Below are 26,773 nucleotides of genomic sequence, written 5' to 3'. Positions count from 1 at the left end.
TCACCCATCTTTAAAAACATCAACTGAATTTGCTATTGACTTGCCAGTGAACATACATGAAGGGGAAAAAAAAACATTTATCATTGTTGTACTTTGATCTATAGCAAAGATTGGCCCAAATTTTCCTGAGAAGTGCCATGAGTTCTATGTGGAATTGTTGGCCTTTCTCTCTATTATCAGGCAACTTGGAATTTCATCACAGATGCAGGAGTCTCAGCTTTCTGAGAGGTGATCATAAGTGCTTTGTTAACCGTATAACAACATTCAATGTTGGCAGTAGGGGCACTAACTTACTGCAACTTCTACACTGTACCACTGAACCAGCACCAAGCCCAGGTTCAGTGGCTCCACTTGTTCCAAACGGAGTTAAAGAGCTAAAAGGGTAAGTTTCAAATAACGTAGTGTACATGCATTTTCATTATGGTCCATATTAAGTTATTTTATAATTTCATTCGCAGCTTCACCAACATCTGTTACAACCTATGAAACATGCCAAACTTATGAACGGCCTATCGCGTTTACCTCAAGGTCTCGGAAACTATGGATTCAGTTCAAAGCTAATGAAGGGAACAGTGCCAAAGGATTTCAAGTTCCATATGTCACATATGATGGTAAGGAAAAATGATCCATATACTCAAAGATGCTCTTCCTTTTACATTGGTAGTTTAAATAAGTATATTTTCTGCTTTAACAACATTCCCTTTTTAAACCATTCATTTTAAATATATTCCCCAAACTATTTGCCATTCTTCAAACTATGAGACAATGCAATGCAATGAATCTCATACAAAGCTTCTAAGCAACTACTATGTTTGCAATAGAATGGCTTACAGTCAGTGAATATTTATTTGGAAAAAAAATCACAAAAAGAGAAAGGTTTCCTAATATTATCAAACAAAATCAAATGGAGGTAATTTCTGCATTACAATTTGTTCTAAATATTGCTTTAGAACAATATTATTATTTTATTCAATAAAATTATTTACAATCATGGTGATCTACACCACTCTATTTGCGGCTCTTCTCAGGTCTACAATATTCTCCTCCCTTAAACTTTAGTTTAAAATTATTGGAGAAATTATTCAGAGTATAGGGCAGTGGATTCCCGATCCTGGTGATCTACTGCTTAGGTTTTTGAGGGAGGGTTCATTGGCTGTTGTAGATGCACAAGTACTGTCTTTCAAAGTTGTACAGATGTCTATGTACTGGAACATAGTAAATTCATCTGCTCAATTTATGAAATGAAGGATTGTGAGAACAGGGAACTTTCAGACTAAATTAGCCAGATATCAATACTAGGGAAAATGTGGAACTATTATTAACGAAGAAATAACAGACCACTTAGACCATACTTAAGATAAAGTAAATGAAAAGGACATGGCAGATGGATTATAATGTGAAAAAAGTTAGGTTTAAACTACATTGGTAGAAAAATTATAAAGAGGAAATCTTTACTGTGAAAGGTGGAATGTTATTGGCGCGCAGAGGCATACGAGTGTCTTTGTAACAACCCACTGAAAGTTAACCTGCAGGAACTTCAAGTAGTTAGGAAAGCAAATGGTATATTTACTTTAATTGCAAACACATTTGAATACAAGAGTAAAAACTGGAAATTAAGTTGATCTTGAAGAATGCCAATCTGAGCCTGCAGTGAATTTGATTACAATACATATTTAAAAGGTGCATTTGAGCTAATGGTGTTTTTGATACCTCTGACAGACAAGTCAAACATCTTTCAGAATATCCTCCTGCAGAATCTGTTTTGTCATCTGCTCTAATATCTATCTCAGTAGAGGCATGGGAGTAGATGTTAAAACTATTAAAGGGAAAAGATAAGATAGAACTTCTTAGATCTCAAGATAACTTCTCTCTTCAAATGGAGTTTGAAACTATTTTATCCACAGCACCATAGTGCTGCAAAATATTAAGAAACATCCTTTGAATGTACATCTGTAACATCAAATTTTAAATAGTTTGCATAAATTTAAAATATTTAAGATACAGTGTAATACTTTGCCCAGATTAGCAAAAGTTTAAGATACAGGGAAAGGACATGGTCTTATAAAGTATTTAAATTGAAGGTAAATGACATGGCAACTATCTATTCAGTGATTGTTTTTATTCTCACTGACTAAGTAGTTTTATATTCCACCGTGGTGTACAAGCTACTTTATGATACAGCAGATGCATTATATATATAATACATATATCAGATATTTTAGGCGTCCATCAGTCATGGATTTGCGCCTTGGAAAGTTTCTAGGGCGCAGGCCTGGGCAAGGTTGTATGGCAGTTGCCCATGCTGCGTCTCCCCTCTCCATGCCACTGATATTGTCCATGGGAAGGGCACTAGGGCCAATATAGCTTGGCACCGGTGTCATTGCAGAGCAATGTGTGGTTAAGTGCCTTGCTCAAGGACACAACACGCTGCCTCAGCTGAGGCTTGAACTAGCGACCTTCAGATCACTAGACCAATGCCTTAACCACTTGGCTACGCACCAACACATATATCAGATATAATATATATAATGTACCATTGGATTTTACCCATATTGCACTAAGCTAATTGTACATAAAAGACCCTCTATTCACTTGCTGTGTACACAGAGTTAACTAGTATCAGCAAACTACAAGGTTATATTTAACGAAAAGCCCACGCAATTTAATAAGATAATTAGAATATTTCAAAACCTTGCTGCCAAATGAAAACTACCAAAGAACATTTATCAGAATTGAAGTAGTAAGTTGCTACTTAATCCTTTTTTCTTGGTTAGAGGACTACCAACAGCTCATAGAAGATATTGTCAGAGACGGCCGTTTGTATGCTTCTGAGAATCATCAAGAAATTCTTAAAGTAAGTTTATTAAGAAGAAAAATTGACATAAGTATTTACAAATACAATATGTATATGCCCATGCTGAAGAAAATTTTCAATTATGAACTTTGTTTTTTTTTAACATAGGACAAGAAGTTGATCAAAGCACTCTTTGATGTATTGGCACATCCTCAAAATTATTTCAAGTATACAGCACAAGAGTCAAAAGAAATGTTCCCCAGATCATTTATAAAGTTGCTGCGGTCCAAAGTTTCCAGGTTTCTGAGGCCTTACAAGTAGGTTTGCTGCTAAAGATCTTTAACATGCTGTTATATTGCAATCTGGAAAAAAGGAGACATCCCTTCCTTCAACACCGGTGTCCTACTTTCTCATTACAATTCAAGCTTCTGTTTAATTGTCCTCTTTTGATTTTAAAGATCTTTTCCATTCTTCCTTATTGAAGAACATATTCTCAAATGTGCTGAAATATACAAGCAATTATCCTGCTTTGGGTTGATATTCTTTTGAAAGCAGAAAGAACTCGGGAAGCCTTATGTGCATTTGGCTTTGGCTGTAAACGTGTGCACTACAGGTGGTCACCTTTGTTATATGTTCAAAGAACATTTCATTTTAATAGAAAATGACTATTGACATAATTTCATTTTTAATCTCCTCTACAGGGAAAATATAGATCCAGTAGAACAAAAACTCTTCCAGCATGTTGGAAAGTAGCAAAAATTGGCAACTACCTGCAAAAGTATATAAAAAAAGATGCAATAGAAATAAAGGAAAAGTTATAACTAATATTTGGAATTTTAATTGCACTTGAATGTTGTATTTGAATCAATTTAGTAAAAAATCTAAATTGTTTTCTCCTTAGGTCTAAAAGTACTATTTGACTTGTATAAACACTTGACTATACTTCAGAGATGAAACAGAATTGGACAGTCATTCTAGTCTCTCATTCTGATTGGTCAAAAAAAATTAATTTTATTTCTTTGCTACAGAAAAGCCTTTTTTAAAAGGACATTTTGCAAACTGAATACCGAATTTTAACACTTCTATCATTTCTTTGGGGGGCGGGGGAGGGAGGGAGTGGAGGAGAAAAATGTTTCCAAGTATGTTCCAGTAAGATAAAATGCTCCATACAGAATGTTGTGTTTTAATGATTGGTAACCCTTTCCTTTATAAAGAAAATCAGCATAGGCAGTCTCAGCTCTTCGTGGTATAGCCATATTGGTTGTTTTTATCTGCATAGGTGATATTAATTGGGAACATCCCGTTTTTGTCTTAAAAACCAATGCATTATCTTTGTATTTATGCTACTGATTTAGTTGATGTAATGGTAGCAAAGCTACTGGCTGATTTACTAACTGGAATAGGCAGGTCTTCCTGTTGGTCTGAAGTTTCATTATCTGTACAGAACTGGAAGTGTTTTACAGATTCTTGTGTTATTTCTCCTATTCTTAGGTTACTGGTCTGATTGATACTTTACCTAAGCATAAAAAACCTGTAGATGCTGCTTTATAAGCTTTATTACCAATGTGTAAATTATGTACAAATGTTGGCATTTTGTTTTCCATATGAAATTAAGTTAATATTTACCAAAGTAGATAGAAAGAAGTTAAAATACAAACTGTATAAACTGCAATAAGATTTTGTTACTTTATATAAATGGCAACGGTCATAGACTTGCAGTAAGGGAGCCACACAGTTTTGTTAATACCGCCAGTTTTATCACTGTAAAGTGTTGTAAATGTAACCTTTTACTCTGCACATTTTTCTTGAATTACCTTGTTTTCTCTCTCTATTTAGTTTTATTTTCCAACTTAGACCTCTAAAGCAGGCACATAAAGGATTTTGTCTGTTTAATCATTTTCATAATAAACTTCAAAGATTACTTAAAAATGAAGGTGAGTGAGTTTTGGTTGGAATACTGCTGGATGGTATACTGATCCTATTTGTAACTTAGCCTATAGTTAAGTAGAACTACATCTTTAAGTTAAAAGTGGCATTGGAACATATCGAATTGCCTAGTTTTACTGTAATTCATTGTACACCTTTATAATTAGATTTCTGATATAAAATAAGCAAACTCATACATCATATGCAGGCAGTGATGTGAATTACAGGATTTAGTCTGAGAACTCCTACTATCAAATCCATGTACCATCTCATCACAGAGTGGGAAAACTGTTCATTTTGCTTATTTATCTGCAACCCCGTCTTCCAAATGGTTACATATTCTAATGCCTAAGTGCATGTCAATCCCCTTACCTCAGTTTTTCCAGTGTATAGGATCTAAACTTTTCCTCCATTTATCTAATTGCATCACAGAAACCAACAGGAATTATAGCTATTTCCTCACCATTGGATCCTGTGCAGTGATACACATTGAAAGCTTTGTTTGCTGATGGCAGATGCTCAAGCCTGAGTGTTTTGGTGTCACTGTAGCTGTGTCCAAACAGGCAAATGCACTGTGTTCTTGTCCTCACACTTTGTGATACATTTCCAAGTGACAAACCTGTAAATGAACTAAAGTGCAGCTGAGAGAAGACGGGCATAAATAACAAAGGTGAGCAACAAAAATGTGGAAGATTAAGTAAATTGAGAATGAGATGGCTGTCTTGAAAGTCTAGTCTACTCAGAATCTTGTTTTGTGGCAGCAGTACAGTGCAGGCAAAGCAAATTACTCGTAGTCAAATTATAACGTAAATAAATAAATAGTGCAAGAGAGAAATAAACAGCAAGTAGTGTACATGGACTGTTGAGAAATCTGAGTTGCTGTATTGGTCTACATGATTATTGAACATCCATGTAAATGCCTTGGCTATTACAGCAGGTCAAATAGTGGGCACTTAAGTTGACGATAAGTATAAAGGAAATGTTGATACCTTCACTAGTGAGAGGTGATCACTACTGGCAGGCAAATTTACCACTTATCACTCCAAGACTGTCATTCAATTTTGCTGCACGCAGGTTTTAATTGTTTGACTGAGGAATTGTGAATGGCTTTGAAAGCTTTTTATTGGGATTTCTAGCACTTGCACTAGGTACAGGTTCAGTGAGCGAATTTAATGCCTGATCTGTATTGACATCTTGATTGGTCAGGGCATGAAGGGATCCAAGGAGAAGGCAAGAGATTGGGGCTGAGAGGAAAATGGATCAGCGATGATGAAATGGGTCAAATGGCCTAATTCTGCTCCTATGTCTTATGGTCTTATCTCCAAAATTGCTGATATGAGTTATAAAAGATTTTTTTCAAGATGATGGATTTCCACCAGAGGGCGTAGTACTCATTCAACCTCTTAAAATTATTTTGCTTTACTTTTTCTTTGAATTAAATCCCCAGCTTCTGATCACCCAACTTACATGGAGCCAGTATATATGAATGAGATCTCAAAATGGACTTGTTGGCTGCTGTGCGGCTGTAGGTATCTTCTGCCAGGCTACATTTACACAGTACAAAGAGTTAGGGTTACAAGTGACTTGGAGGAACACAACCCTGCCATAACCTGGGAAGGACCTGTACTTGGTGTCTTCATGTGCAGTGTGAAAAAGGACATTTACTTCATAAATTCTCTTTCCTAGGACTAACAATTTCAAAGATTTATCAAGTAGATAGAATTTTAATGGAAATTTTGTTCCTTGGGTTAAAATAGATAAAACAAACTTAATTTTCTATTTTGATTTTATGGAAATGAAAGAACCATGACAATGGGATACCTGGATAATCTGGTTAGTGCTATGAACTCTGAACAAGTAATTTTTTGGCCCTGACAGTGGAACTTAGCCTCACTCCCTCAGCAAAATTGCTGAAGGCTGATGCTGATGTGGAGTCCAAAGGGCCAAAACAAACTTGTACAGTTTTCCCAGCTTTCAGTCCAAGAAACATGCCCGCTTAGGCTGTATTTGGTTTAACTTGCTAATTCCACTAAAATATACTGGCTCATCAGAGAAAGCAGAAAAACATAACTACTGAGGCAAAAGAACTGAAAATATAAAATGCTGAAAATAGTCAATAGATGAAGTAGTGTAATAGTTACTACGGAGGCTAATTTTGCATCATATGGCAAAAGCCAAAAAAGCAAAGTACCACATATGCTTTCACAAATACCTAGAAATGGTGACAACACATTCAGAGCCAGTATTTCTTTGGATGGGACTACACCGTCAAAGGTCAGGACCATGGAATAATTACCCCATCATCACATATAATTTTGTCAATCTCAAGATGGTTTATTTTCATGTTACATAACTGGGAAATGTTTTCAACTGTTTCTGCCAGTGACATTTTGTAACTGATGAATTCCTCAAAAATTTACTTTTGTAATGCATTACAATAATAATACATTATTATTAAATATAGATTTATGTGACTGGATAAATCAGTGGGGTTCTTGTAACATTACTTTGCCTTTTATTCATTTTCAATCAATAGCAATAGGAGATTTTAAAAAAATAGGATGCTTCTAAAATATAATGCCCAAACTTTGAAAAGTTTATGATGTAACTGGTCTAAAATAACTATACAGTTGATAGTTTAGAAAATACCTTTACCATTAGAAAATAGTTGTCATATTTCTCTTTAAAAATACAAAATGAACGTAGAAACAGAGTATTCAGAGGAATACATGCAGGAATTCATTATATGAGATTGTTCCTTGTAGATGCTTGTCATAATAGGACGACAGGTAGTAAAATTCCTCCTCAGATAGTTTAATACCATACTGCTGCAGGACCTATACAACACAACAATACAGTTAAGAGATCCAAATGGACATCTGTGAAAATTACATCACGAAAAATGAGTTTCATCTATCTTAGTGTACCATAGATTCTTTTGTTTATTTCAAGATGTTAAACTATTTCAAAGCAGCTCTTTGAGTTTTATAGCAACTGTTTCTATTTCTCCCTGGATACCATTATGTCACTGCCTTGTTCTAGGGCAACCAACAAGGGATCATTTGCTGCATTAAAAAAATCTAACTTTTTATTATATTTCATCCACCGATTTTGGGTCCCAAAAGGCATTTATATACTGTCTCCAATTACCTTGAACCACTGCAGTGTGCACAGTGAAGGTTTTCTTACAGCCCTGTTATTTAGGTAGCTCTGAGAATTGCATTGGGTGACATTTAAAAAAAAGTGATCATGTTATCAATTCAGCATTGTGTTTAACTCAAAGAAAAGCTAGGTTGTTTCTTATACGTGCAGCCCATGTTCTTCAATGCTGTGGGCTCAGTAGGTGCTGAAAAAGCCTTGGTGAACTTACATGGCATGTTTCATTTCTTTTATTTGAACAATTAAACAAAACCCCAAGGGACTACCCGAAATATTATTTTTTTCCTAAAGTAAAAACTCTTTAAAAAAAATCTTCCTCACGGTTAATCAGTTCCATTAAAATGAATGGAGTTACTGAACAGGTAGGTGCCAGACCTAACTGCAGAAATTCAGTTGGTGGGTTTCCCAGCACAACTGCTAGAAGAACTACAGGAAAATTGAGAAGTCTGGTATCCGAGCACAGCGGAATTGGAAATAACAATCATATGCCGTCAAGTGTGGGACTGCCATATTACTGAATTTCTGCACATTGGTGAAATTGCTGCTTTCTTCGCAAAAACATCTAGCTTTTGATTTGTTATATAGCCTCTATAAATTTTCAAGTGTGCACTAAGCTGTAACTATTTCTTTACAACCTCTGTAGCTCTTTAATCTTTTATGCAGTTGCTTCCTTAATCTCATGTGCAAATCTTTAATTTTTCTGTTCGCTCAAAAATTAGAGTTTATTATATGTCCGGCTTTGAAGAATTCATGAAATTTTCAGTATGACAGTCTACCTAATTGGCCTGTACACCAGAACTCCCTAAAATATTGACAGCAACCAACTTCATTAAAAAAAATTATGAATGTCAATCTTCATGTAAAACTTTTGGATTGACAAAAGCCAGGGTTCTAACCTGTCGAAACAGAAAAAGTGAGAGGTAGCCACTCCCCGTCTCATCATAGGCTTTAAAAGTTCGACGCATAAGCTTCCAACATTTTGTGATGCATGGCTGAATCCGCATCATTAATTGAGTAAGTGTCTCATGTTGCATTCCGGGGCTCATCTGTAAGGGAGAAGTACATTGTGATAAAATACAAGAGTTTGAGAGTGAAAGAAAAACTGTATGAAAGCTGGCACGAGGATGTAAAATAATAAAGTGCTATAGTACATCTGAGGAGAAACAAAGTTCAAATGCTGTGGCAAGTCTCTGCTCACCTTGCAAGTTGACAATTTATTTTTACTCTAGTGACTGAATAGTTTTTATAAATCTGAAAAGAAAAACAGAGGGCAGATGGTGGGCACTCTAACATTTCACTTCCTTCCCTATTTTTGCTTTGGACAGACATATGGTAGAGGAAATGAACAAATCAAATAGTTAGACTTGACAGAATGCTTATTATGGTAGCCTTATTCACTGTATGATTGCAATGTGATGAATGTGGTTTCTGTAGTACAAAAGTGGCAAAAAGATTGTCCTTGGCATAATTAGAATAAATTAAAAGAAAAATTATACTCCCATTGTTCCATTATATTAAGAGACTTTACACATTACATGAAAAAGTAATTGTTACAGCTTTGTTTTTCTACCATCATTTTTTGCCTTCATAAGGTACAGATCCACCAACTGTAGATCTGCTATTAAAATGTAGTCTTGGTTATAACTGGTACTAAGGAAAGAACTAATTTATAAATTTCTTGTACAAAGTGTACATTGATGAAAAACTATTAACTGAGCCTAGACAACATGAAAGATGACCATCTGCCCAACAGTCAGAAGTTAAAAATACATTCATTTTTACTTTAATTCACACCAAAAGATCTCAAATGTTAAAGATACAAGTTTTTACTTACTACATTAAATTGGGTTTCTAGTAAGCAAATTGTTTCTCAGTCACTTCACCTATGATCTGAAGTTAGCATCTGCATCTTAAAAATATTCGTACTAACATTTGCTCTCAAAGTTTCCCTCAAGAAGGAGACCTGTAAGAGTTAGTCAGAAGCACCTAACATATCCTGCTCCTCTCTTAAAACCAGCCAAATAATGAGACTTGGAAAATGCAGAAAGTATCTCCTGCACCAAAATTTTGTCAATCATGATTTTTTTCATAGACAAAAAAGAGCAAAACTTTATGGCAAAACGGATTAAACAATATGTAGAATAGAATTTCCTCCACAGTAAGACAAACTGTACTATTTGTTACTATTCAAGTCCCCCACTCACTCCCCTCCCCCCCCCACACACACACACATTGTGCGCATTTTACAGTCCATTGTTAACTGCACTATGCACTGAGAGGATACTGAGTGATTTCACTATCAGCCACATTAATTGGTCTGCAGTCCCAAATGTATTAGGATAACTGATTTCCTTTATTGATTCAAACGTGTTTCTACAGCAAATCAACTGTTTTGTGGGCAATATTATTGATTCAAGTATTTCATTCCAAAGCTCTTAAATTTAATTCCCTGCTTTTTATGATGGTGGTGGGATTCAAGCTCATGGTTTCGATCAACATTCCAGGCCTCTGGGGGGCAGTCTTCTTACTTAATCATTGTGCTTCTCAACCTGTATTGTACATACCGGGATCTTTGGATGTGGGATCCTCATTCTCTGCAGTGGATTTGTGTCCAGTTTCCCCAGTGATAAGATGAGGTGCTGAAGAAATTCATTGTATGCAAAATGACCCACACTCTTAGTTTCATACTTTTTGGCCAACTGCTGAAACTCCTCTGGTTTAATAGGTATGCAGAACTTTTTCATTACAGCTAGAAGATTGAAGAGATATTGCTAATTTTATTTTGTTTCTCATAAACAGTTTACACAGACACATACTGTGAGGCCAGCTACCCACAATATAACTTGAAGACATTTTTTTTTGCTTATTGATCTGTCTGTGGGCAGAGCTGGTATTCATCGTCTATCCCAAATTGTTCGTAAATTGAGGAAGTAGTCAAGAGTCAATGACAAAAAAAATTGCAGGTGCTGGAAATATGAAATAAGAACAAAATTCAACACAGTATGTCATTTATTTGATTTCATTTAAGAATGAATCTATACTTGGGGTGGCAGGAGGCAGATATAGGCTGGACTGGGTAATGACCAGATTTTTCCCCTGAAGGACGTTTATGAACAGTAGATTTTGAGCAGTTTTCTGGTACTATAATTGAGACAAATTTTTTATTCATTTAAAAATTTGAATTTAAATTCCTATTTGCTGTACTGGGATTCGGTTTCCTGGTTCTGAATCAATGGGCCAGGGCTCTGATCATTAGTCAAATAACTCAACTACTATTGTATTGTTCTCCATAATTAAAACAAAGGTTAGCCAAATACTTGCTATCAAAAATTACAAAAGTGTTGCTCTGAAGTAAATTTTGAATTGGACAACAAAAAATTGCTCCTAAAAGCAATCAAAAATAGAGTTCATCACAGAATTGTTGTTTATTCATGCAGCCTTTCTCTACATCACGCTCTTGGCTGCATCTCTGCTCTGGAAGTGCTTAGTGTAACATGAAAAGATCAGAGCGCTAGTTTTTCTCCTATTCTTGGTTAATGAAAAATGTACAGAATTATCAAGTCTAAAATAATAGCTTCCTAGCTTCATCATAAACAAATTATGTAGCTTGTAGCTTGTGGTGAATTAAGCTATGATTTTCTTTGCTCTATTTTATTAGATATTTTTCCACACTGAAAGATTATAGAAAACACTAATATTTATTCTCCATCCACAACTGCCCCAAGGATCATGCAGATTAATGGAAATATTTGAAGGTAATTTGAAGAGCCATTTAAATGGGAAAATTGTTCCCAATATTGTTCTTCCAATATAATTCTAATCAGCCCCATAAACCCTGTAAAAATTGAATTTGCATGCATACCTTCAACCTAAACTAAAACTACATTATCAGGATGAATAGCTCAGTGTATTTAAGCACAGGAATAAAGAAATTACATCCAGTTCCAAGTACAGGTATGTACAGCCAAACCATAAGATGGTCCACATAAGCTCTTATCTTTGGTTATGCAAGGATTTACAAGGTAAGGATTTGCTACTCCGCTTTCCTCCAACCTAGATGCATTGGCTCTTATCTGCTGCGTCTTAGTTTATTGTAGTAGCGGTATTTCATCAACTCAAGGGCCAGAAGATTCCACAGTGACACTGTCCTAAGATGAACTCTTGATTTTGCTGGATGAATTGGTCAATTGGAAGAGAGGCAATTGGGCAACTGATGCCTTTGGCTATCTTCCGATAGGTACAAGCATACCTGGGAATAATTACCAGAGGTGGTTGTACCCTATTGTCATGACCACATACCTGTAGTACATAGTTCAATCAGGAGATGGTAAGACTTGGTCTTAGATGGTGATTATGAGAGTGATATTTAGGTTTTCCTTTCATGGTAAATTTGCAAATCAAGAAAACAGCGAATAAGTACAAATCCTTTACCCAGTTCTTAATGGAAAACACTGGAACATTAACAGACAGTGACTCAATGATTAAAATTGTGTAACTTCAACTTATTCTAACAATAAGCATTTCCTAATATCTTAAAATTTACTTATTTGGAATTTTAGGATAAATCAAGCAAGAATATTTATAAAAAGGCTTTCAGAAACAAAGAAATATTCATCAGATTTCAAATTGCAAAGTTCTTCATTCAAATTATCTTCTTCATCCAAAATAGAAAGATTGTCTTTACTTGCACTACATTTATGCCTATTTTACTGAGCACTTGGTCAATCTAGACTGTTCTCACCCGCTACAGTTGCATATTGTGTGTCAGTCATTTCAATAATTGGATAAAGCTTGATATCATCAAACTAATGCCCACACTACAGAGTGGATAGTGCAAGTAAAGTATTAGTATTCTGAACACTAAAGGAACATTTTTTTTTTAGAAAGATTGGCATACCCTGAAAAGCAGTAGCTTCAATTTCACCCTGTTTCTCAGTGTCTTTTTCGATGCATTCTTTTTGTATCTCCTTCCAGAAATGTTTAATATCTTTCTTCAGCCTCTGCTCAATTGCCTCACAGTTCATTGATGATGCTAAGGAGGCCGATTGTTGTGAGAACTCCATTGGCTGGATATCACAAAGGAAAAAATGAGTGGATGGGGTGGTGGTTATCATTGTCTTATGAAACCATTAAACAAACCAAGCACTTGACAAATAAAAGTTCTGCCAAAACATTTTAAGGTACCATATCATACAAGAGAAATCCTTCTGAAGCGTGTGCAACATCGCTGGTAAACTATTCATATATTAGGCATCTAAGCAGCATCAAGGCCACTTAAAATCAGTCATAGTTATTAAAATACTTAACAGTGGCTGTGTTTTTCCATTAATTACCAAAACTAAGTAGTTTCTCTGTAATTCTGAGAATTTCTTTGTTCAGTAAGTGGACTCGGGAATTAACATTCAGTAACAGTACTAATCATCAGGTTCAGATAATGAGGAGCTCACTCTTTGGTTCTACACCAACAGATCATAAACCCCATAGCAAACCAAGTTACCAGGAATAAGTTAAAAATCCAGGAGGCTGGAAGAAACTAAGCCAGCTTTCTGAAAGTGCTACAAAGATTTGCAGGAAGATTAACAAAGCAAATTTATCACATTTGCTAAATTGTTATTAATTACTTTTAGTCTAATGGTTGAACTACAAATATTTCATATCAGCAATTCTGGAATTTTTTTCTCCAGTTTTATATCAAATGGTAACTGCAAATACAGAAAAATGCTGAAAATGCAATCACTCTGTGGTGAACTAATTAGGCATTTTTCAGACAAGAGTAATAGCCCACAGGTGGTAGTAAAGTAACAGTGTAGAGTCATAGAGTTAATCAGCACAGATGTAGGTTCTTTAGCCCAATTTGTCCATGCTGACCAACAGGTCTATCTGAGCTAGTCTAATTTGCCTCCATTTGGCATGTAATGGCTTTTCCAATCCAAGTACCTATCCAAATGACTTTTAAACATTGTAATTGTAACTTCCTTTGGCAGCTCATTTATTCCATATACACACTTACCCCCATGCAAAAAAGTTGCTCCTCATTCCCTTTTAAATTCTCCCTCCACCCCATCTTAAATGTATGTTCTATAGTTTTAGATACCTCTGCACTGGGAAAACCTGGCAATACCTTTATCTACTCCCCTCATGAGAAGGTCACACCTTATCTCCTACACTCTAGGAAAATAGAAGTTCCAGCCTAAAGACTCTCTCCTTGTAACTCAAGCCCTCAAAGTTCAAAGTAAATTTAATATCAAAGTATATACTGTATATGTCACCATATACAACCCTAAGATTAATTTTCTTGCAGGCATTCACAATAAATATAAAGAAACACAACAGAATAAATGAAAAACCACACACAAAACAGTCAAATATCCAATCTGCAAAAGACAACAAAGTGTGCAAATACAAAAAGAAAAAATAATAATGATAAATAAATAAGCAAAAAATAATGAGAACATGAGATGAAGAGTCCTTGAAAATGAACCCATAGATCATGGGAACAGTTCAATGTTGGGGTGAGTTAAGTTGAGTAAAGTTATCCCGTCTGTTGAAGAGCCTGATGGTAGAGGTGTAATAACATTTCCTGAAACTGGTGATGTGGGTCCTAAGGTTCCTGTACCTCCTTCCTGATGTGAGCAGCAGGAATAGAGTATGGCCTGGATGGTGGCCCTTAATGATGGATGCTACTTTTCCGAGACAGTTCTCCTTGTGGATGTTCTCAATGGTGGGGAGGACTATACCTGTGAATGGACTGGGCTGAATCCCCTGCTTTCTGTACGCTTTTCCATTCAAGGGCATTGGTGTTTTCATACCAGGCCATGATACAACCTGTCAGTTTACTCTCTAATGCACACCTATAGAAGTTTATCAAACTTTTTAAGAGAGTAGAGGCACTGCCATACTTTCTTTGTAATAGCACTTATCTGCTGGATTCAGGACAGATCCTCTAAAATAATAACACCAAGGAATTCATCATCATCGTGGCTATCCCTCGAGGTCGAGGATGATGGTCTTCATTCTGAAGAGGTGGCCCACAGAGCGAAGATGCCTGTGCATGTATTTGTTTAACATGTACTTGACGTTGCACTCCAAGAAGCACACGATACTTCACAAATCAACCAACTGATTCCAATGGCATGGAAACTACGACGATTGGAGCTGATGGATTTGTTGCAGCCTTCATCCGCCTTCACAGCTGTTGAATTCGAAGTAACTTCGTCTGCCTGTTCCACCGTTGAGGTATTGGTTAGATTGTTCTTTGTCAGGGTCCTCACCCTCGACCTTACCGCCATGGGGTGACCCTACCAGGAGCATAGCTCCAGATGGCATCGATCTCGGGATAAAAGGACCACACAAGCCTCCCCACCACGACAAGGTGACAATCCGCGGCGAAACCGAGGAATTAAAAGTTGCTGACTCTCTCCACCTCTGATACCCCAGTGTAGACTGGCTCATGGACCTCTAGTTTTCTCCTCTGGTAGACAATAATCCTTGATCTTGCTGACATTGAGTGAGAGGATGTTGTAATGGTACCATTCACCCAGATTTTCAATCTTCCTCCTGTAAGCTGACTTATCACCACCATTGATATGACCAACAACAGCAATGTCATCAGAAAACTTGAATATGGCATGGTAGCTGTGCTTAGCCTCACAGTCATAAGTATAAAGTAAGTAGAGCAGGGGGTTAAGCACACAGCCTTGTGGGGCACCTGTACTGATGGCGATATATCAATTTGTGAAAATGCTAGTAATTTGTCTGGACAAATTAATGCTATAATAATATTATTCTGTCGTGTGTTATATCATGCAGCATTTCTAACTGGGAGCTTTTAGTAGCCAATACCTTTTCATTGCCCAGAATGGCAGATGCTGTTTTATGACTCTGAGAACTTGAAGATCTACTTGTGCTTCTAGACGTTGACAGTTTGGTTCGTGACGCTGCTCGACTACTGTTCATGTCAAGTAACTCCTGACCAGTGAACTGCTTCAAAAATTTGTGATATTCCAGATTCCCATAATCATTGACCGGTAATTGATTCCACAGGTTTTCAAACTGAAAAAGAAAGTCAACTGTAAACAATACACCATATCAAAACTTATTCCCCCCTCCCAATGAAATGCAATATACCTGCAGAACTGAAAGTCTGAATATATTCTATTCAAATTTTTACTTGTTTAAATATGGAAATAAGTGAATTGCTTTGAAAAGGTTATTTCTTATATATTTGTATTTTATTACTATAGCTGAAGAAACACTGAACTTTGTGTTTACATTAACAGTGCTAACATCCATAATTCTGAAAAAATAAAACTTCATCAAAATGTGAAAAACGGATCTAGTGCTTTCCTGGCATATATGACAAATAAACTTTTCTCAGGCTTCCAGCTGGGTACAAATATTGATTATAACCAATGTTTTGATGACAGACTCTTGCCATCCTCATCAGGGATGATGCCTGAGTATATCTAGTCTGGTGGTATTTATACTCCCATAGTTCATCCCTCCTGATTGGTTAGTCCTTATCCATTCAGGTTTCCACTCTCCCATCTTGTTTACAATCGAATTCCAGTTCTTACTTCAGAGCAAGATCTTCATCTTTGTTGAAGTTCTTTGCCTCTAGTTTTATTTCAATGGCTTCCTTTACCAGTTGGTCAATTAAGTCCTGTATCATCATTTCTTCGAGATGGGATTTATTTTCTACTCTTTCTAGGTCCTTCTCATTGTCATTTAAGTGCTCACCTATTAAGATCAGGCATCTTAAACTGCAGTAGAATGCAACATTTGTATTACCCTTTGCCGAAAAAAAGACAGTTTTTTAACTCCAGTGGCAGACTATCTTAACTTTCCATGATTGAATCTTTCAGAAATCAAAAGGAAGATGTAGGGAAAAAAACCTAATTAATCCTCTTCATTTTAAGTTGCATAATGCAAATCATGTTGATTTGAATTTAACAATATAAAGTTAGTTGTTAATATTTTATTAAATATCAAATATTATTCAATTCAAACAATAATAATGATGCAGAACAAAATGATTATTTAATTCCAATTTCTACATAACTTTTACCTGTTCATCTGTGAGACTCATGAAGTGCTTGAAAAATATTTCTTTAAAGTTTTTCTTGGAAATTGCTTTTATATTTGCATAATCAATGTCTTCAAACTCTTGAGTAATGGTATAGAGGCACTTATTGACAACATCTCGTACGTGGGACATAATGTCATTCATTGTTAACTGCTGTGATGATTTTGGTCTAGCCGCTTCTCCATCTGGTACCTCTGCAGTCTGAAATGCAAAATTACATTTTGTTAATAACTTTATCACAGATAACACAAATAGACTACAACAGTGCAAGTAGGTGGTTTATCACCAACTCAATGGTAATCAGGGATGGATGACATCTGAAAAAAAAATTAAAAGAAATAAATTGGAATTATACATGTTAGCATGGCATTTAAGAGCTGATTTAGAGATTGATGCTACTTACTGGCTGACACAAAATGGGACACAAGGCCAGACATGCAGCAGTGGAAAGATGCTCCCACTCATTAGTTAAGTACCAACTCACTTCAGATTCTACCACTCACCTACACACAGGGGGCAATTTACACCGAGCAATTAATCTTCCAACCCACATATTCTTGGGAGGTGGGAGAAAACCACCACAGATAGATGTAGCCCATAGAGTCCAGACAGAGAGCACTGGAGATCAAGACTAAACCAAGTGTCACGGGAGCTAAAAGATCTCAGCTGCACAATTGTATCTAAAGAACAAATGAATAATGCTGTCCCTCCTGTTCAATGGAAAGATATCCCAAGTGTAATGGTTTGGGAAATTGCAGTGAGGTTTAATTCTTCTACAGGATTTATTTGCAATCCAAAAGGGTAAATGCTGGCAAAGAGTCCCCAGAAAGTTGAGGATCTACAGAATAAAAACCGTAACATTGTATTTGAAAGGGGAAAAATAAATTCCTCCAAATTTTTAATTAACCTGAAATCAAACACCAGAAGCAATTTCTAAATGTGTATAAAATCAGGTGGTCTCTGGTCCACCTATTCAATTCACAACTAAGTACTCCTGTTCAGTTGTTTTTTTGTGTCTCTAATATTAAGTCATAAATAATACATTGTCTCTTAATGTAAAAGTAGATGCTCTTTGTAGCAATATTGTTCTTCATTCGTTATGTCAGCTTTCCATAGGCAATATCAAGGTAACAGCACAATTCATGGCGTGTAAGATCACGAAAATTGATTGTAACTCGAGTCCAGTGCCCAATATAGAAGATCTATCTGCCAACAGTGGTTGTAATGTAATTGTATGTGTATGTTATGATGCAAATAATCATTGTAGTATATAAAAACTTACTCACCATTGTCAGTTCAAATGGAAAATGAGAATATTTTATTTTCCTTTTGCTTCATTTTTTTTTATAAAGTACTGAAGTCTAACAAATAAGGCTTCATTGATCCACACAAATATAAAATAATTATAAACCTTTTTTTTTAACTGTATTTCATTAGAACAGCTAGATGACAATCAAACTTGCAAATAAAGAGATCAGTTAGAAAATGCATTTTGGAATGTGATGTACTAGAACCTGGCCAGGATTTAAAACATTCTAAGGTTCTTTATCTCAAATATCTGAAGCAGGTTTAATATCATCAGCATATGTCGTGAAATTTGTTAACTTTACGGCAGCAGTACAATGAAATACATGATAAAATAAACAAATTAATTAATTACAGTAAGTATATACTGTATGTATATTAAATCATTAAATTAAAAATAGTACAAAAACAGAAATAATTTTAAAAAGTGAAGTAGTGTTCATGGGTTCAATGTCCATTTAGGAATCGGATGGCAGAGGGAAAGAACTGTTCCTGTGTTATACTGAAATCAGTTAACCATAACACAGCATGATCCAGATACCAAACCTAGACAACTCAAATGTCTAAACTGGCGGAGTTGTCCAACTGATTGGTTGAGCTGTTGTGAGACATTGTCATACTCCGCAAAATCACTTCTTCCAGAAAACATGTCAGACTCTTCCATCAAGATCCCTGTGCATGTTTGCCCCACCAGCAGGATAGACTCAACAGAGGTAGTTGCATACTGGTAATGAATAACCCAGGAAGTCCTCAACATTGACTACCAACCCCAGAACAAATCATAACATCAGGTCAAACAGGCACAAAAACACTTCCTCCTAATCACCACTTGCTGCTTTCCTTCAGCTGATGAAGTAATGATGGAACTATGTTGAACAATACTTGGTAGCACTGAAAGAAGCAAGGGCACAAAACATACTCTGGAAGGGAATATTGATGATCTTCACAAAGCACACCAAGTCTGGAAACTTTCAGACTGTGTCTGTGACAGATAGTACACAAACTTATTTAACCTTGTTCTTGTCACCCACTGCAGATGATCTGCCCATGACAGCGTTGCTAGGAGTGACCATCTCAAAATCCTTTTGCAAACAACTTTTCATACTGACAACATCCTCCATCGTCAACAAAAGAAAATCTGCAGCTGCTGAAAATCTAAGCAACACACACAAAATGCTGGAGGAATTCAGCAGGCCAGGAAGCAACTATAGAAATGAATAAACAGTTGACATTTCGGGCTGAGACCCTTCTCTCGACCCGAAACATTGACAGTACTCTTTTCCATAGATGCTGCCTGGCCTGCTGAGTTCCTCCAGCATTTTGTGTGTGATCCTCCATCATTTTTTGTAGGACTAACATTGTGCCTCTGAATTTCTGGCGGTTGAAAATTGGGTGTACTTGAGGTGCAGTGAAGCATCAAAGCAGCAAAAGAAAAAGCACTACCAAAAATCACAGTGGTCTGATGGTCCAGTACAGAGGTTCCAAACTTCTATAGGTTAACATCCCCTTGGCTCCTAGACCACATCCCTCTCCCTTTCTGGCCATTATATTAAAAGTATAAAGAGTTGATTTATGATGCACAGTGAAAGAAAACAGGAAATGCAAATGTAAAGCAGTGACAAATAATTGCAAAAATATTCTAATCTATTTAAAGGTGCAAGTAAAATAATTTCTTTAAATACATTAAAAACAATTTTCATCACCAATTTTAGAGTATGCCTTACTAGTCCAACTATTCACTACTTCATTGCTTTTTCATCTTTCAATGAAATGGATGGGCTTGGTGCAATGATATGAGCTTCTCAACATCAGGCTGAATGTCACTCAAGGAGTCTCAGGTTCCCATGTTCAGTAATCTGCAGTCTGTTTTATTGCTTTGAAAAAAGTTGGGCAACTGCACTGAAACCGTGCTCCACTAAATATAATGTTGGAAAAGCAATAAAGAACATCTTGACCTTTTCCAACAGTGCAGGGTAACATTCAGAGATGTCTTTCTGCAGCCAAAGGTCCTGATATGACTTTTTCAACCTCAGTTTAAGCTTAAAAGTCATTTTGTAGCGAAATCAGTTCTTCCTCCATCCTTCCCGCCAATTGCCCTTTACAAGTGTTAGCAATGGATTTGGTAAGCAATCTGCAATTTGGATTGAGAGAAGATCCTTAAATTTCTTTTGACATGTCTTTATGTGGTTCACCCAGATGGGCACAGTATACTTGAAGATCATCATCTGGTATTCTTCCTTTCTCTTCCAACTCAGAGAGGTTTGGAAATTGGAAAAGGTCACAACGGACAATGTTGCACTTAAATAGGGTTAACTTAGACAGAAATGTGAAGATGACTGATTAGACTTTGATAAGATTCAAATTACTTCCTTGCAATTGAAGATATATTTCATCAAACTTTGTGAATAATTCTGACAAATAAGCAAAGTCATGCCTAATGCTCTTGAGACAATTGCTGAATGAAGCACATGAGTCTTCAAAGAATTCGATCACAATTTCACAAAGTGCATAAAAGCGTCTCAGGTAGTTTCCTCTTGAGAGCCATCTGTGCATCAGCAAGCATTCAAACTGCTCATCATTCTCAATACAAAGCTCTCTAAATAGTCGAGAATTGAGAGCGTAGAACTTGATTTTATTCACCACTGTGATAATAGTATTTCATGATTTGTATAGCCGATCACTTAGGTTTTGTGTGATGAGATGTCTGTGAATTACACATCAATGGTAAATATGTTAGGAGCAGCTTTTCAACAAAGCAGTAATCCCACAGTGGCATCCTGCCATTGATGGTGCCCCATCTGTTGCACACCAAGAATGCTGGTGAGCGGAATGTCTTTTTCTTTGAAATCTGCTCAACAACCTGAAGTATTGACTCCCTCTTCATACAAAATGCTGGAGGAACTCAGCAGGTCAGGCAAAAAAGTACAGTCGATGTTTCAGGCCGAAACCCTTCGGCAAGTTTTGGCCCAAAATGTTGACTGTACTTTTTTCCATAGATGCTGCCTGGCCTGCTGAGTTCCTCCAGCATTTTGTGTGCGTTACTTGGATTTCCAACAGCTGCAGATTTTCTCTTACTTCCCCCTTCAGAATCAGAATTGGGTTTATTATCACCGGCATATGTCATAAAATTTGTTAACTTAGCAGCAGCAGTTCAATGCAATACATAACATAAAAGAAGTAGTAGTAACAATAATAATAAATAAATCAATCAATTACAATATATATATATAAATATATATTGAACAGATTAAAAATCGTGCAAAAACAGAAATAATATATGTTAAAAAAGTGAGTTAAGTGTTCACGGGTTCAATGTCTAGTTAGGAATCAAATGGCAGAGGGGAAGAAGCTGTTCCTGAATTGCTGCGTGTGTGCCTTTAGGCTTCTGTACCTCCGACCTGATGGTAACACTGTGAAAAGGGCATGCCCTGAGTGCTGGAGGTCCTTAATAATGGACACTGCCTTTCTGAGACACTGCTCCTTGAAAACGTCCTGGGTACTTTGTACCCAAGATGGAGCCAACTAAATTTACAACCCTCTGCAGCTTCTTTTGGTCCTATGCAGTAGCCCCCCACCCACCCCCCCAACATACCAGACAGTGATGCAGCCTGTCAGAATGCTCTCCACAGCATATCTATAGAAGTTTTTGAGTGTATTTGTTGGCATACTAAATCTCTTCAAACTCCAAATGAAGTACAATCGCTGTCTTGCCTTCTTTATAACTGCATTGATATGTTGGGACCAGGTTAGGACCTCAGAGATCTTGACACCCAGGAACTTGAAACTGCTCACTCTCTCCACTTCGGATCCCTCTATGAGGATTGGTGTGTGTTCCTTCGTCTTATCCTTCCTGAAGTCCACAATCAGCTCTTTCATCTTACTGACGTTGAGTGCAAGGTTATTGTTGCAACATCATGCCAGTAGTTGGCATATCTTGCTCCTGTACACCCTCTCATCTCCATCTGAGATTCTACCAACAATGGGTGTATCATCAGTAAATTTATAGATGGTATTTGAGCTATGCTTAGCCACACAGTCATGGGAATAGAGAGAGTAGAACAGTGGGCTAAGTACACACCCCTGAGGTGCACCAGTGTTGAATGTCAGCGAGGAAGAGATATTATCACCAATCTGCACAGATTGTGGTCTTCCAGTTAGGAAGTCGAGGATCCAATTGCCGATGGAGTGTACAGAGGCCCCTTGCAATTTACAATTCTTGAATCATGCTTTCATGTTTTATGAAGTGAACATAACAAAAAAGCAAAGATTCATTAGCTGGCAAATTTGAACCATCCAACTGCAGAGCAAATTCTGTTGTCCTAAGTATGTTGCACAATGTGTCTATCACATGCTCAGTTATTTCATCTATTCATCTTCGAAGAATTGTAGCTGAGCAGAATCACTTTAATTATTTGGTTTGGTGACATAGATAAAACTACACAGAAACTCCCTCACTGATGGCAGAATCAGTTCTTCTCCGATTGTATGGGGCTTTCCAGGCTCAGCAATGAGCAATGAAATGTTGTACGAGTCATGCCAACCATCACTGTTTTGTTGTTAAGTGTCGTTATCATGTTTTGAAGTGTTTTCAGTTTCTGTAAGTTTTCACAAAGTGACTGAAAAATACCATGCTTCATACAACATTTCATTGCTCATTGCTAAATCTGAAAATATCAAAGCCATATTCCTATCCTCCACCAGGAAAGTTTTAAGGCTCTTAATTTCTTTCTGGACAACAGACCTATCCAGTTCCCATCTACCACCACTCTCCTCTGTCCGGCAGAACTGTATTTAACCTCAATAATTTCTCTTTCAGCTCCTTCCACTTTTTCCAAACCCAAGGTATAACCACGGGCACTTTCATGGGGCCCAGCTATGCCTACTTTTTCACTGGCTACGTGGCACAGTGCATGTTCCAAGCCTTCATTGATAATGTCACCCAATATTTCTCCATTACATTGGTACTGCTTCCTGCACTCATACTGAAATTATCAATTACATGAACTTTCTCTCCAACTTCTATCCTGCCCTTAAATTTACTCGCAAACACGAGGAAATCTGCAGATGCTGGAATTTCAAGCAACACACATCAAAGTAGCTGGTGAATGCAGCGGGCCAGGCAGCATTTTAAGGAAGAGGTACAGTCAATGTTTCGGGCTGAGACCCTTCGTCAGGACTAACTGAAGGAAGAGTGAGTAAGGGATTTGAAAGTGGGAGGGGGAGGGGGAGATCCAAAATGATAGGAGAAGACAGGAGGGGGAGGGATGGAGCCAAGAGCTGACAGGTGATTGGCAAAAGGGATATGAGAGGATCATGGGACAGAAGGCCCAGGGAGAAGGAAAAGGGGGACGGGGTGAGAAATTCCAGAGGATGGGAAAGGGGTATATAGTGAGGGGGACAGAGAGAGAAAAAGGAGAGAGAGGAAAAGAATGTGTGTATATAAATAAATAACAGATAGGGTACAAGGGGGAGGTGGGGCATTAACGGAAGTTTGAGAAATATATTGGCGAGACCTGACGCAGACTGGGAGATCGTTTCGCTGAACACCTACGGTCTGTCCACCAGAGAAAGCAGGATCTCCCAGTGGCCACACATTTTAATTCCACGTCCCATTCCCATTCTGGTATGTCTATCCACGACCTCCTCTACTGTCAAGATGAAGCCACACTCAGGTTGGAGGAACAACATCTTATATTCCGTCTGGGTAGCCTCCAACCTGATGGCATGAATATTGACTTCTCAAACTTCCGCTACACACAAAATAATCTGCAGATACTGGGGTCAAATCAACACTCACAACACACTGGAGGAACTCAGCAGGTCAGGCAGCATCCGTGGAAACGATGAGTCGACGTTTTGGGCTGGAACCCTTCGTCAGGACTGTAGAGGGAAGGGGTAGAGGCCCTATGAAGAAGGTGGGGGGAGGGTAGGAAAGAGAAGGCTGGTAGGTTCCGGGTGAAAAACCAGTAAGGGGTAAGATAAAGGGGTGGAGGAGGGGAAGCAGGGAGGTGATAGGCAGGAAAGGTGAAGAAGGAATAGGGGAAAACACAATGGTTAGTAGAAGGAGGCGGAACCATGAGGGAGGTGATAGGCAGCTGGGGGAGGGGGCAGAGTGACATAGGGATAGGGGAAGGGAGAGGGAGGGAATTACCGGAAGTTGGAGAATTCTATGTTCATACCAAGGGGCTGGAGACTACCTAGACGGTATATGAGGTGTTGCTCCTCCAACCTGAGTTGAGCCTCATCATGGCAGTAGGGGAGGCCATGTATGGACATATCTGAATAGGAGTGGGAAGCAGAGTTGAAGTGGGTGGCTATTGGGAGATCCTGCCTGTTGTGGCGGACGGAGCGGAGGTGCTCGACGAAGTGCTCCCCAATCTGTTCTCAGGATGTGGCTTTCCATTTTAGAACATCAGAGATGCCCTCCTTTTTCAAAGAACAGGGGTTCTCTTCCAACACCAATGATGATGCCCTTGCCTACATCTCTTCCATTTACCACACATCTGCCTCACCACATCCATCTGCCATCAAGAAGAGGGACAGAATTCACTTTGTTCTCACCTACCATCCCACGCACATCATTATTCAAACTTCCACTATCTCCAACAGGATCCTACTATTAAGTATATCTTTCTCTCTCTCTCCCTTTTTCTCCATTTTCATAGGGATTGCACTCACATGACTCCCTTATCCACTCATCCCTCCCCACTGATCTCTCTCCTGGCACTCATCCCTGCAAGTGTGACAAGTGCTACACCTGCCCCTATACCTCCTCCCTCACGATCACTTAGGGCCCAAACAGTTCTTGACCTGTAAATCTGTCAGTGTTATCTATTATATCTAGTGCTGATGATGTAGCCTCATCTGTATTGGTGAGACACAGCACAGATTAGAGAACCGTTTTGGTTGAGCACTTTCACTTTGTCCACTGCAAAGGCAGGATCTCCTGATGGCTACCCATTTCATTCTACTTCCCATTCCCATTCTGACATGTCTGCCCCTGGTCTCCTCTATTGCCATGATGAGGCCAAACATAGATTGGAGGAGAACACCCCATATTCCTTTTCAGTAGCCTCGAACTTGCTGGCATATTCATCAATTTCTCTAACCTCCAGTAATTCCCCTTCTCTTCCTTATCTGCTTTTCCATTTCCCATTCTGGTTATCCTCTTACCCCATTCTCTTCTCCTCACTTGTCTCGCACCTTCCCCTGGTTCCACTCCTTGTTCCCTTTCTTCCATGGTGCACTGCCCTCTCCTATTAGATTTGTTTTTAGCCTTTATCCCTTGTACTTATCACCTCCTGGCTTCTTTCTTCATCTCCCCTCCTCCATCCAACCCCCCCCCCCCCCCGGGTCTTACCTATAACCTTCCAGCCTGTTCTGCTCCCCCTCCTCCCAGCTTCTTATTTTGGCTTCTGCCTCCTTCCTTTCCAGTCCTATTAAAAGGTCTCAGCCCAAAAATAGTGGCTTTTTATTCCCCTTCAGATGTCACTTGACTTGCTGAGTTCCTCCTGCATTCTCTATATGTTGCTGAAGAGTTCTTCTAACTAAATGGAACACATCAGTTTGACAACACAGGGTCTGAATCTGAATGCTGAAGTCTGTAAATATTAGTAACAGAACTCTACTACTGTGATTTGTGTGAATCCAAAAGTGATTACGTGAAAACAAAAAAAAAAGACTATTTCAGGGCTTCAGATCAATAACCTAACATAAAATAGATTTGATGAAAGATCATTGTAAAGTTTTTTTTCCTCTATTTTGCTGCCTAATCTACTGAGTATTCCAACATATTCCGCTTTTGCTATAATGAGTACAATTCCATAACATTAGGTCCATACACACTCTTCAAATTGCAAATTAATTTTTGATGTGCAAAAAAAATACACGTCATCTGTTCTGTGGAATCCACATCCCACTAATTGGTAAGCTACTATATGCAAGTCTCTACGATATACAGCATGTCAAGATTCAACCAAGTAACTACAGCAATGTAGCGGTTAGTGCAACGCTATTACAGCTTGGGGCATTGGAATTTGGAGTTCAATTCCGGCATCCTTTGTAAAAAGTTTATACTTCCTTCCCTTGAGTGTATGGGTTTCCTCTAGGTGCTCTAGTTTCCTCCCACAGTTCAAAGACATACTGGTTAGCAGGTTAATTGATCATTATGAATTGTCCTGTGATTACGCTAGGGTTAAATAGGTAAGTTGCTGTGCGTTGTGGCTCATTTGTCCGCAAGGGCCTGTACCATGACGTGTCTCTAAATAAGTAAATCAATAAATTGTATTCCATTTGGGTTAAGTGATTCTGTCACCTAATCATTTCTATGCTAGTTACCAAATATGGAAAATGGATCCCACAACATTGACTACATATGCAGTTTAGTACAAAGCAAAGTTAAGTTTCAATTTGGACATGACTTCTGGTTGTTTCTCATATATTCTAACATTGTGAAAATAATACCTATGAATAGTGAGGTCAGAGCCCTCAGATATGGGACCATA

General features: G+C 37.7%; 2 protein-coding genes across 3 annotated transcripts in view; one reads left to right on the top strand and one right to left on the bottom strand.

Annotated features, from left to right (window-relative positions):
- Positions 1–4,717, top strand: part of scube1 (signal peptide, CUB domain, EGF-like 1) — a 273,608-nt gene extending 268,891 nt beyond the window's left edge. For both annotated transcript variants that reach the window (XM_063058118.1, XM_063058117.1), the window contains 3 exons: positions 459–611; positions 2,775–2,854; positions 2,963–4,717. In XM_063058118.1, coding sequence (XP_062914188.1) covers positions 459–611; positions 2,775–2,854; positions 2,963–3,115 — 386 coding nt within the window. In that variant the 3' untranslated portion in view covers positions 3,116–4,717. The remainder of the gene's footprint in view (positions 1–458; positions 612–2,774; positions 2,855–2,962) is intronic.
- Positions 4,718–7,043: 2,326 nt separating this feature from the next.
- Positions 7,044–26,773, bottom strand: part of efcab6 (EF-hand calcium binding domain 6) — a 113,956-nt gene continuing 94,226 nt past the window's right edge. Inside the window, exons 27-32 of the mRNA XM_063059688.1 lie at positions 16,947–17,165; positions 15,722–15,931; positions 12,777–12,945; positions 10,444–10,628; positions 8,776–8,925; positions 7,044–7,557 (exon numbers count right to left, since the gene is read on the bottom strand). Of these exons, the coding sequence (XP_062915758.1) occupies positions 7,438–7,557; positions 8,776–8,925; positions 10,444–10,628; positions 12,777–12,945; positions 15,722–15,931; positions 16,947–17,165 (1,053 nt within the window). The 3' untranslated portion in view covers positions 7,044–7,437. The remainder of the gene's footprint in view (positions 7,558–8,775; positions 8,926–10,443; positions 10,629–12,776; positions 12,946–15,721; positions 15,932–16,946; positions 17,166–26,773) is intronic.

This window comes from Mobula hypostoma, chromosome 9 (assembly GCF_963921235.1).
Source record: "Mobula hypostoma chromosome 9, sMobHyp1.1, whole genome shotgun sequence".
In the NCBI taxonomy this organism is placed as follows: Eukaryota; Metazoa; Chordata; class Chondrichthyes; order Myliobatiformes; family Myliobatidae; genus Mobula; species Mobula hypostoma.
This window is presented reverse-complemented; position numbering and strand designations above follow the sequence as displayed.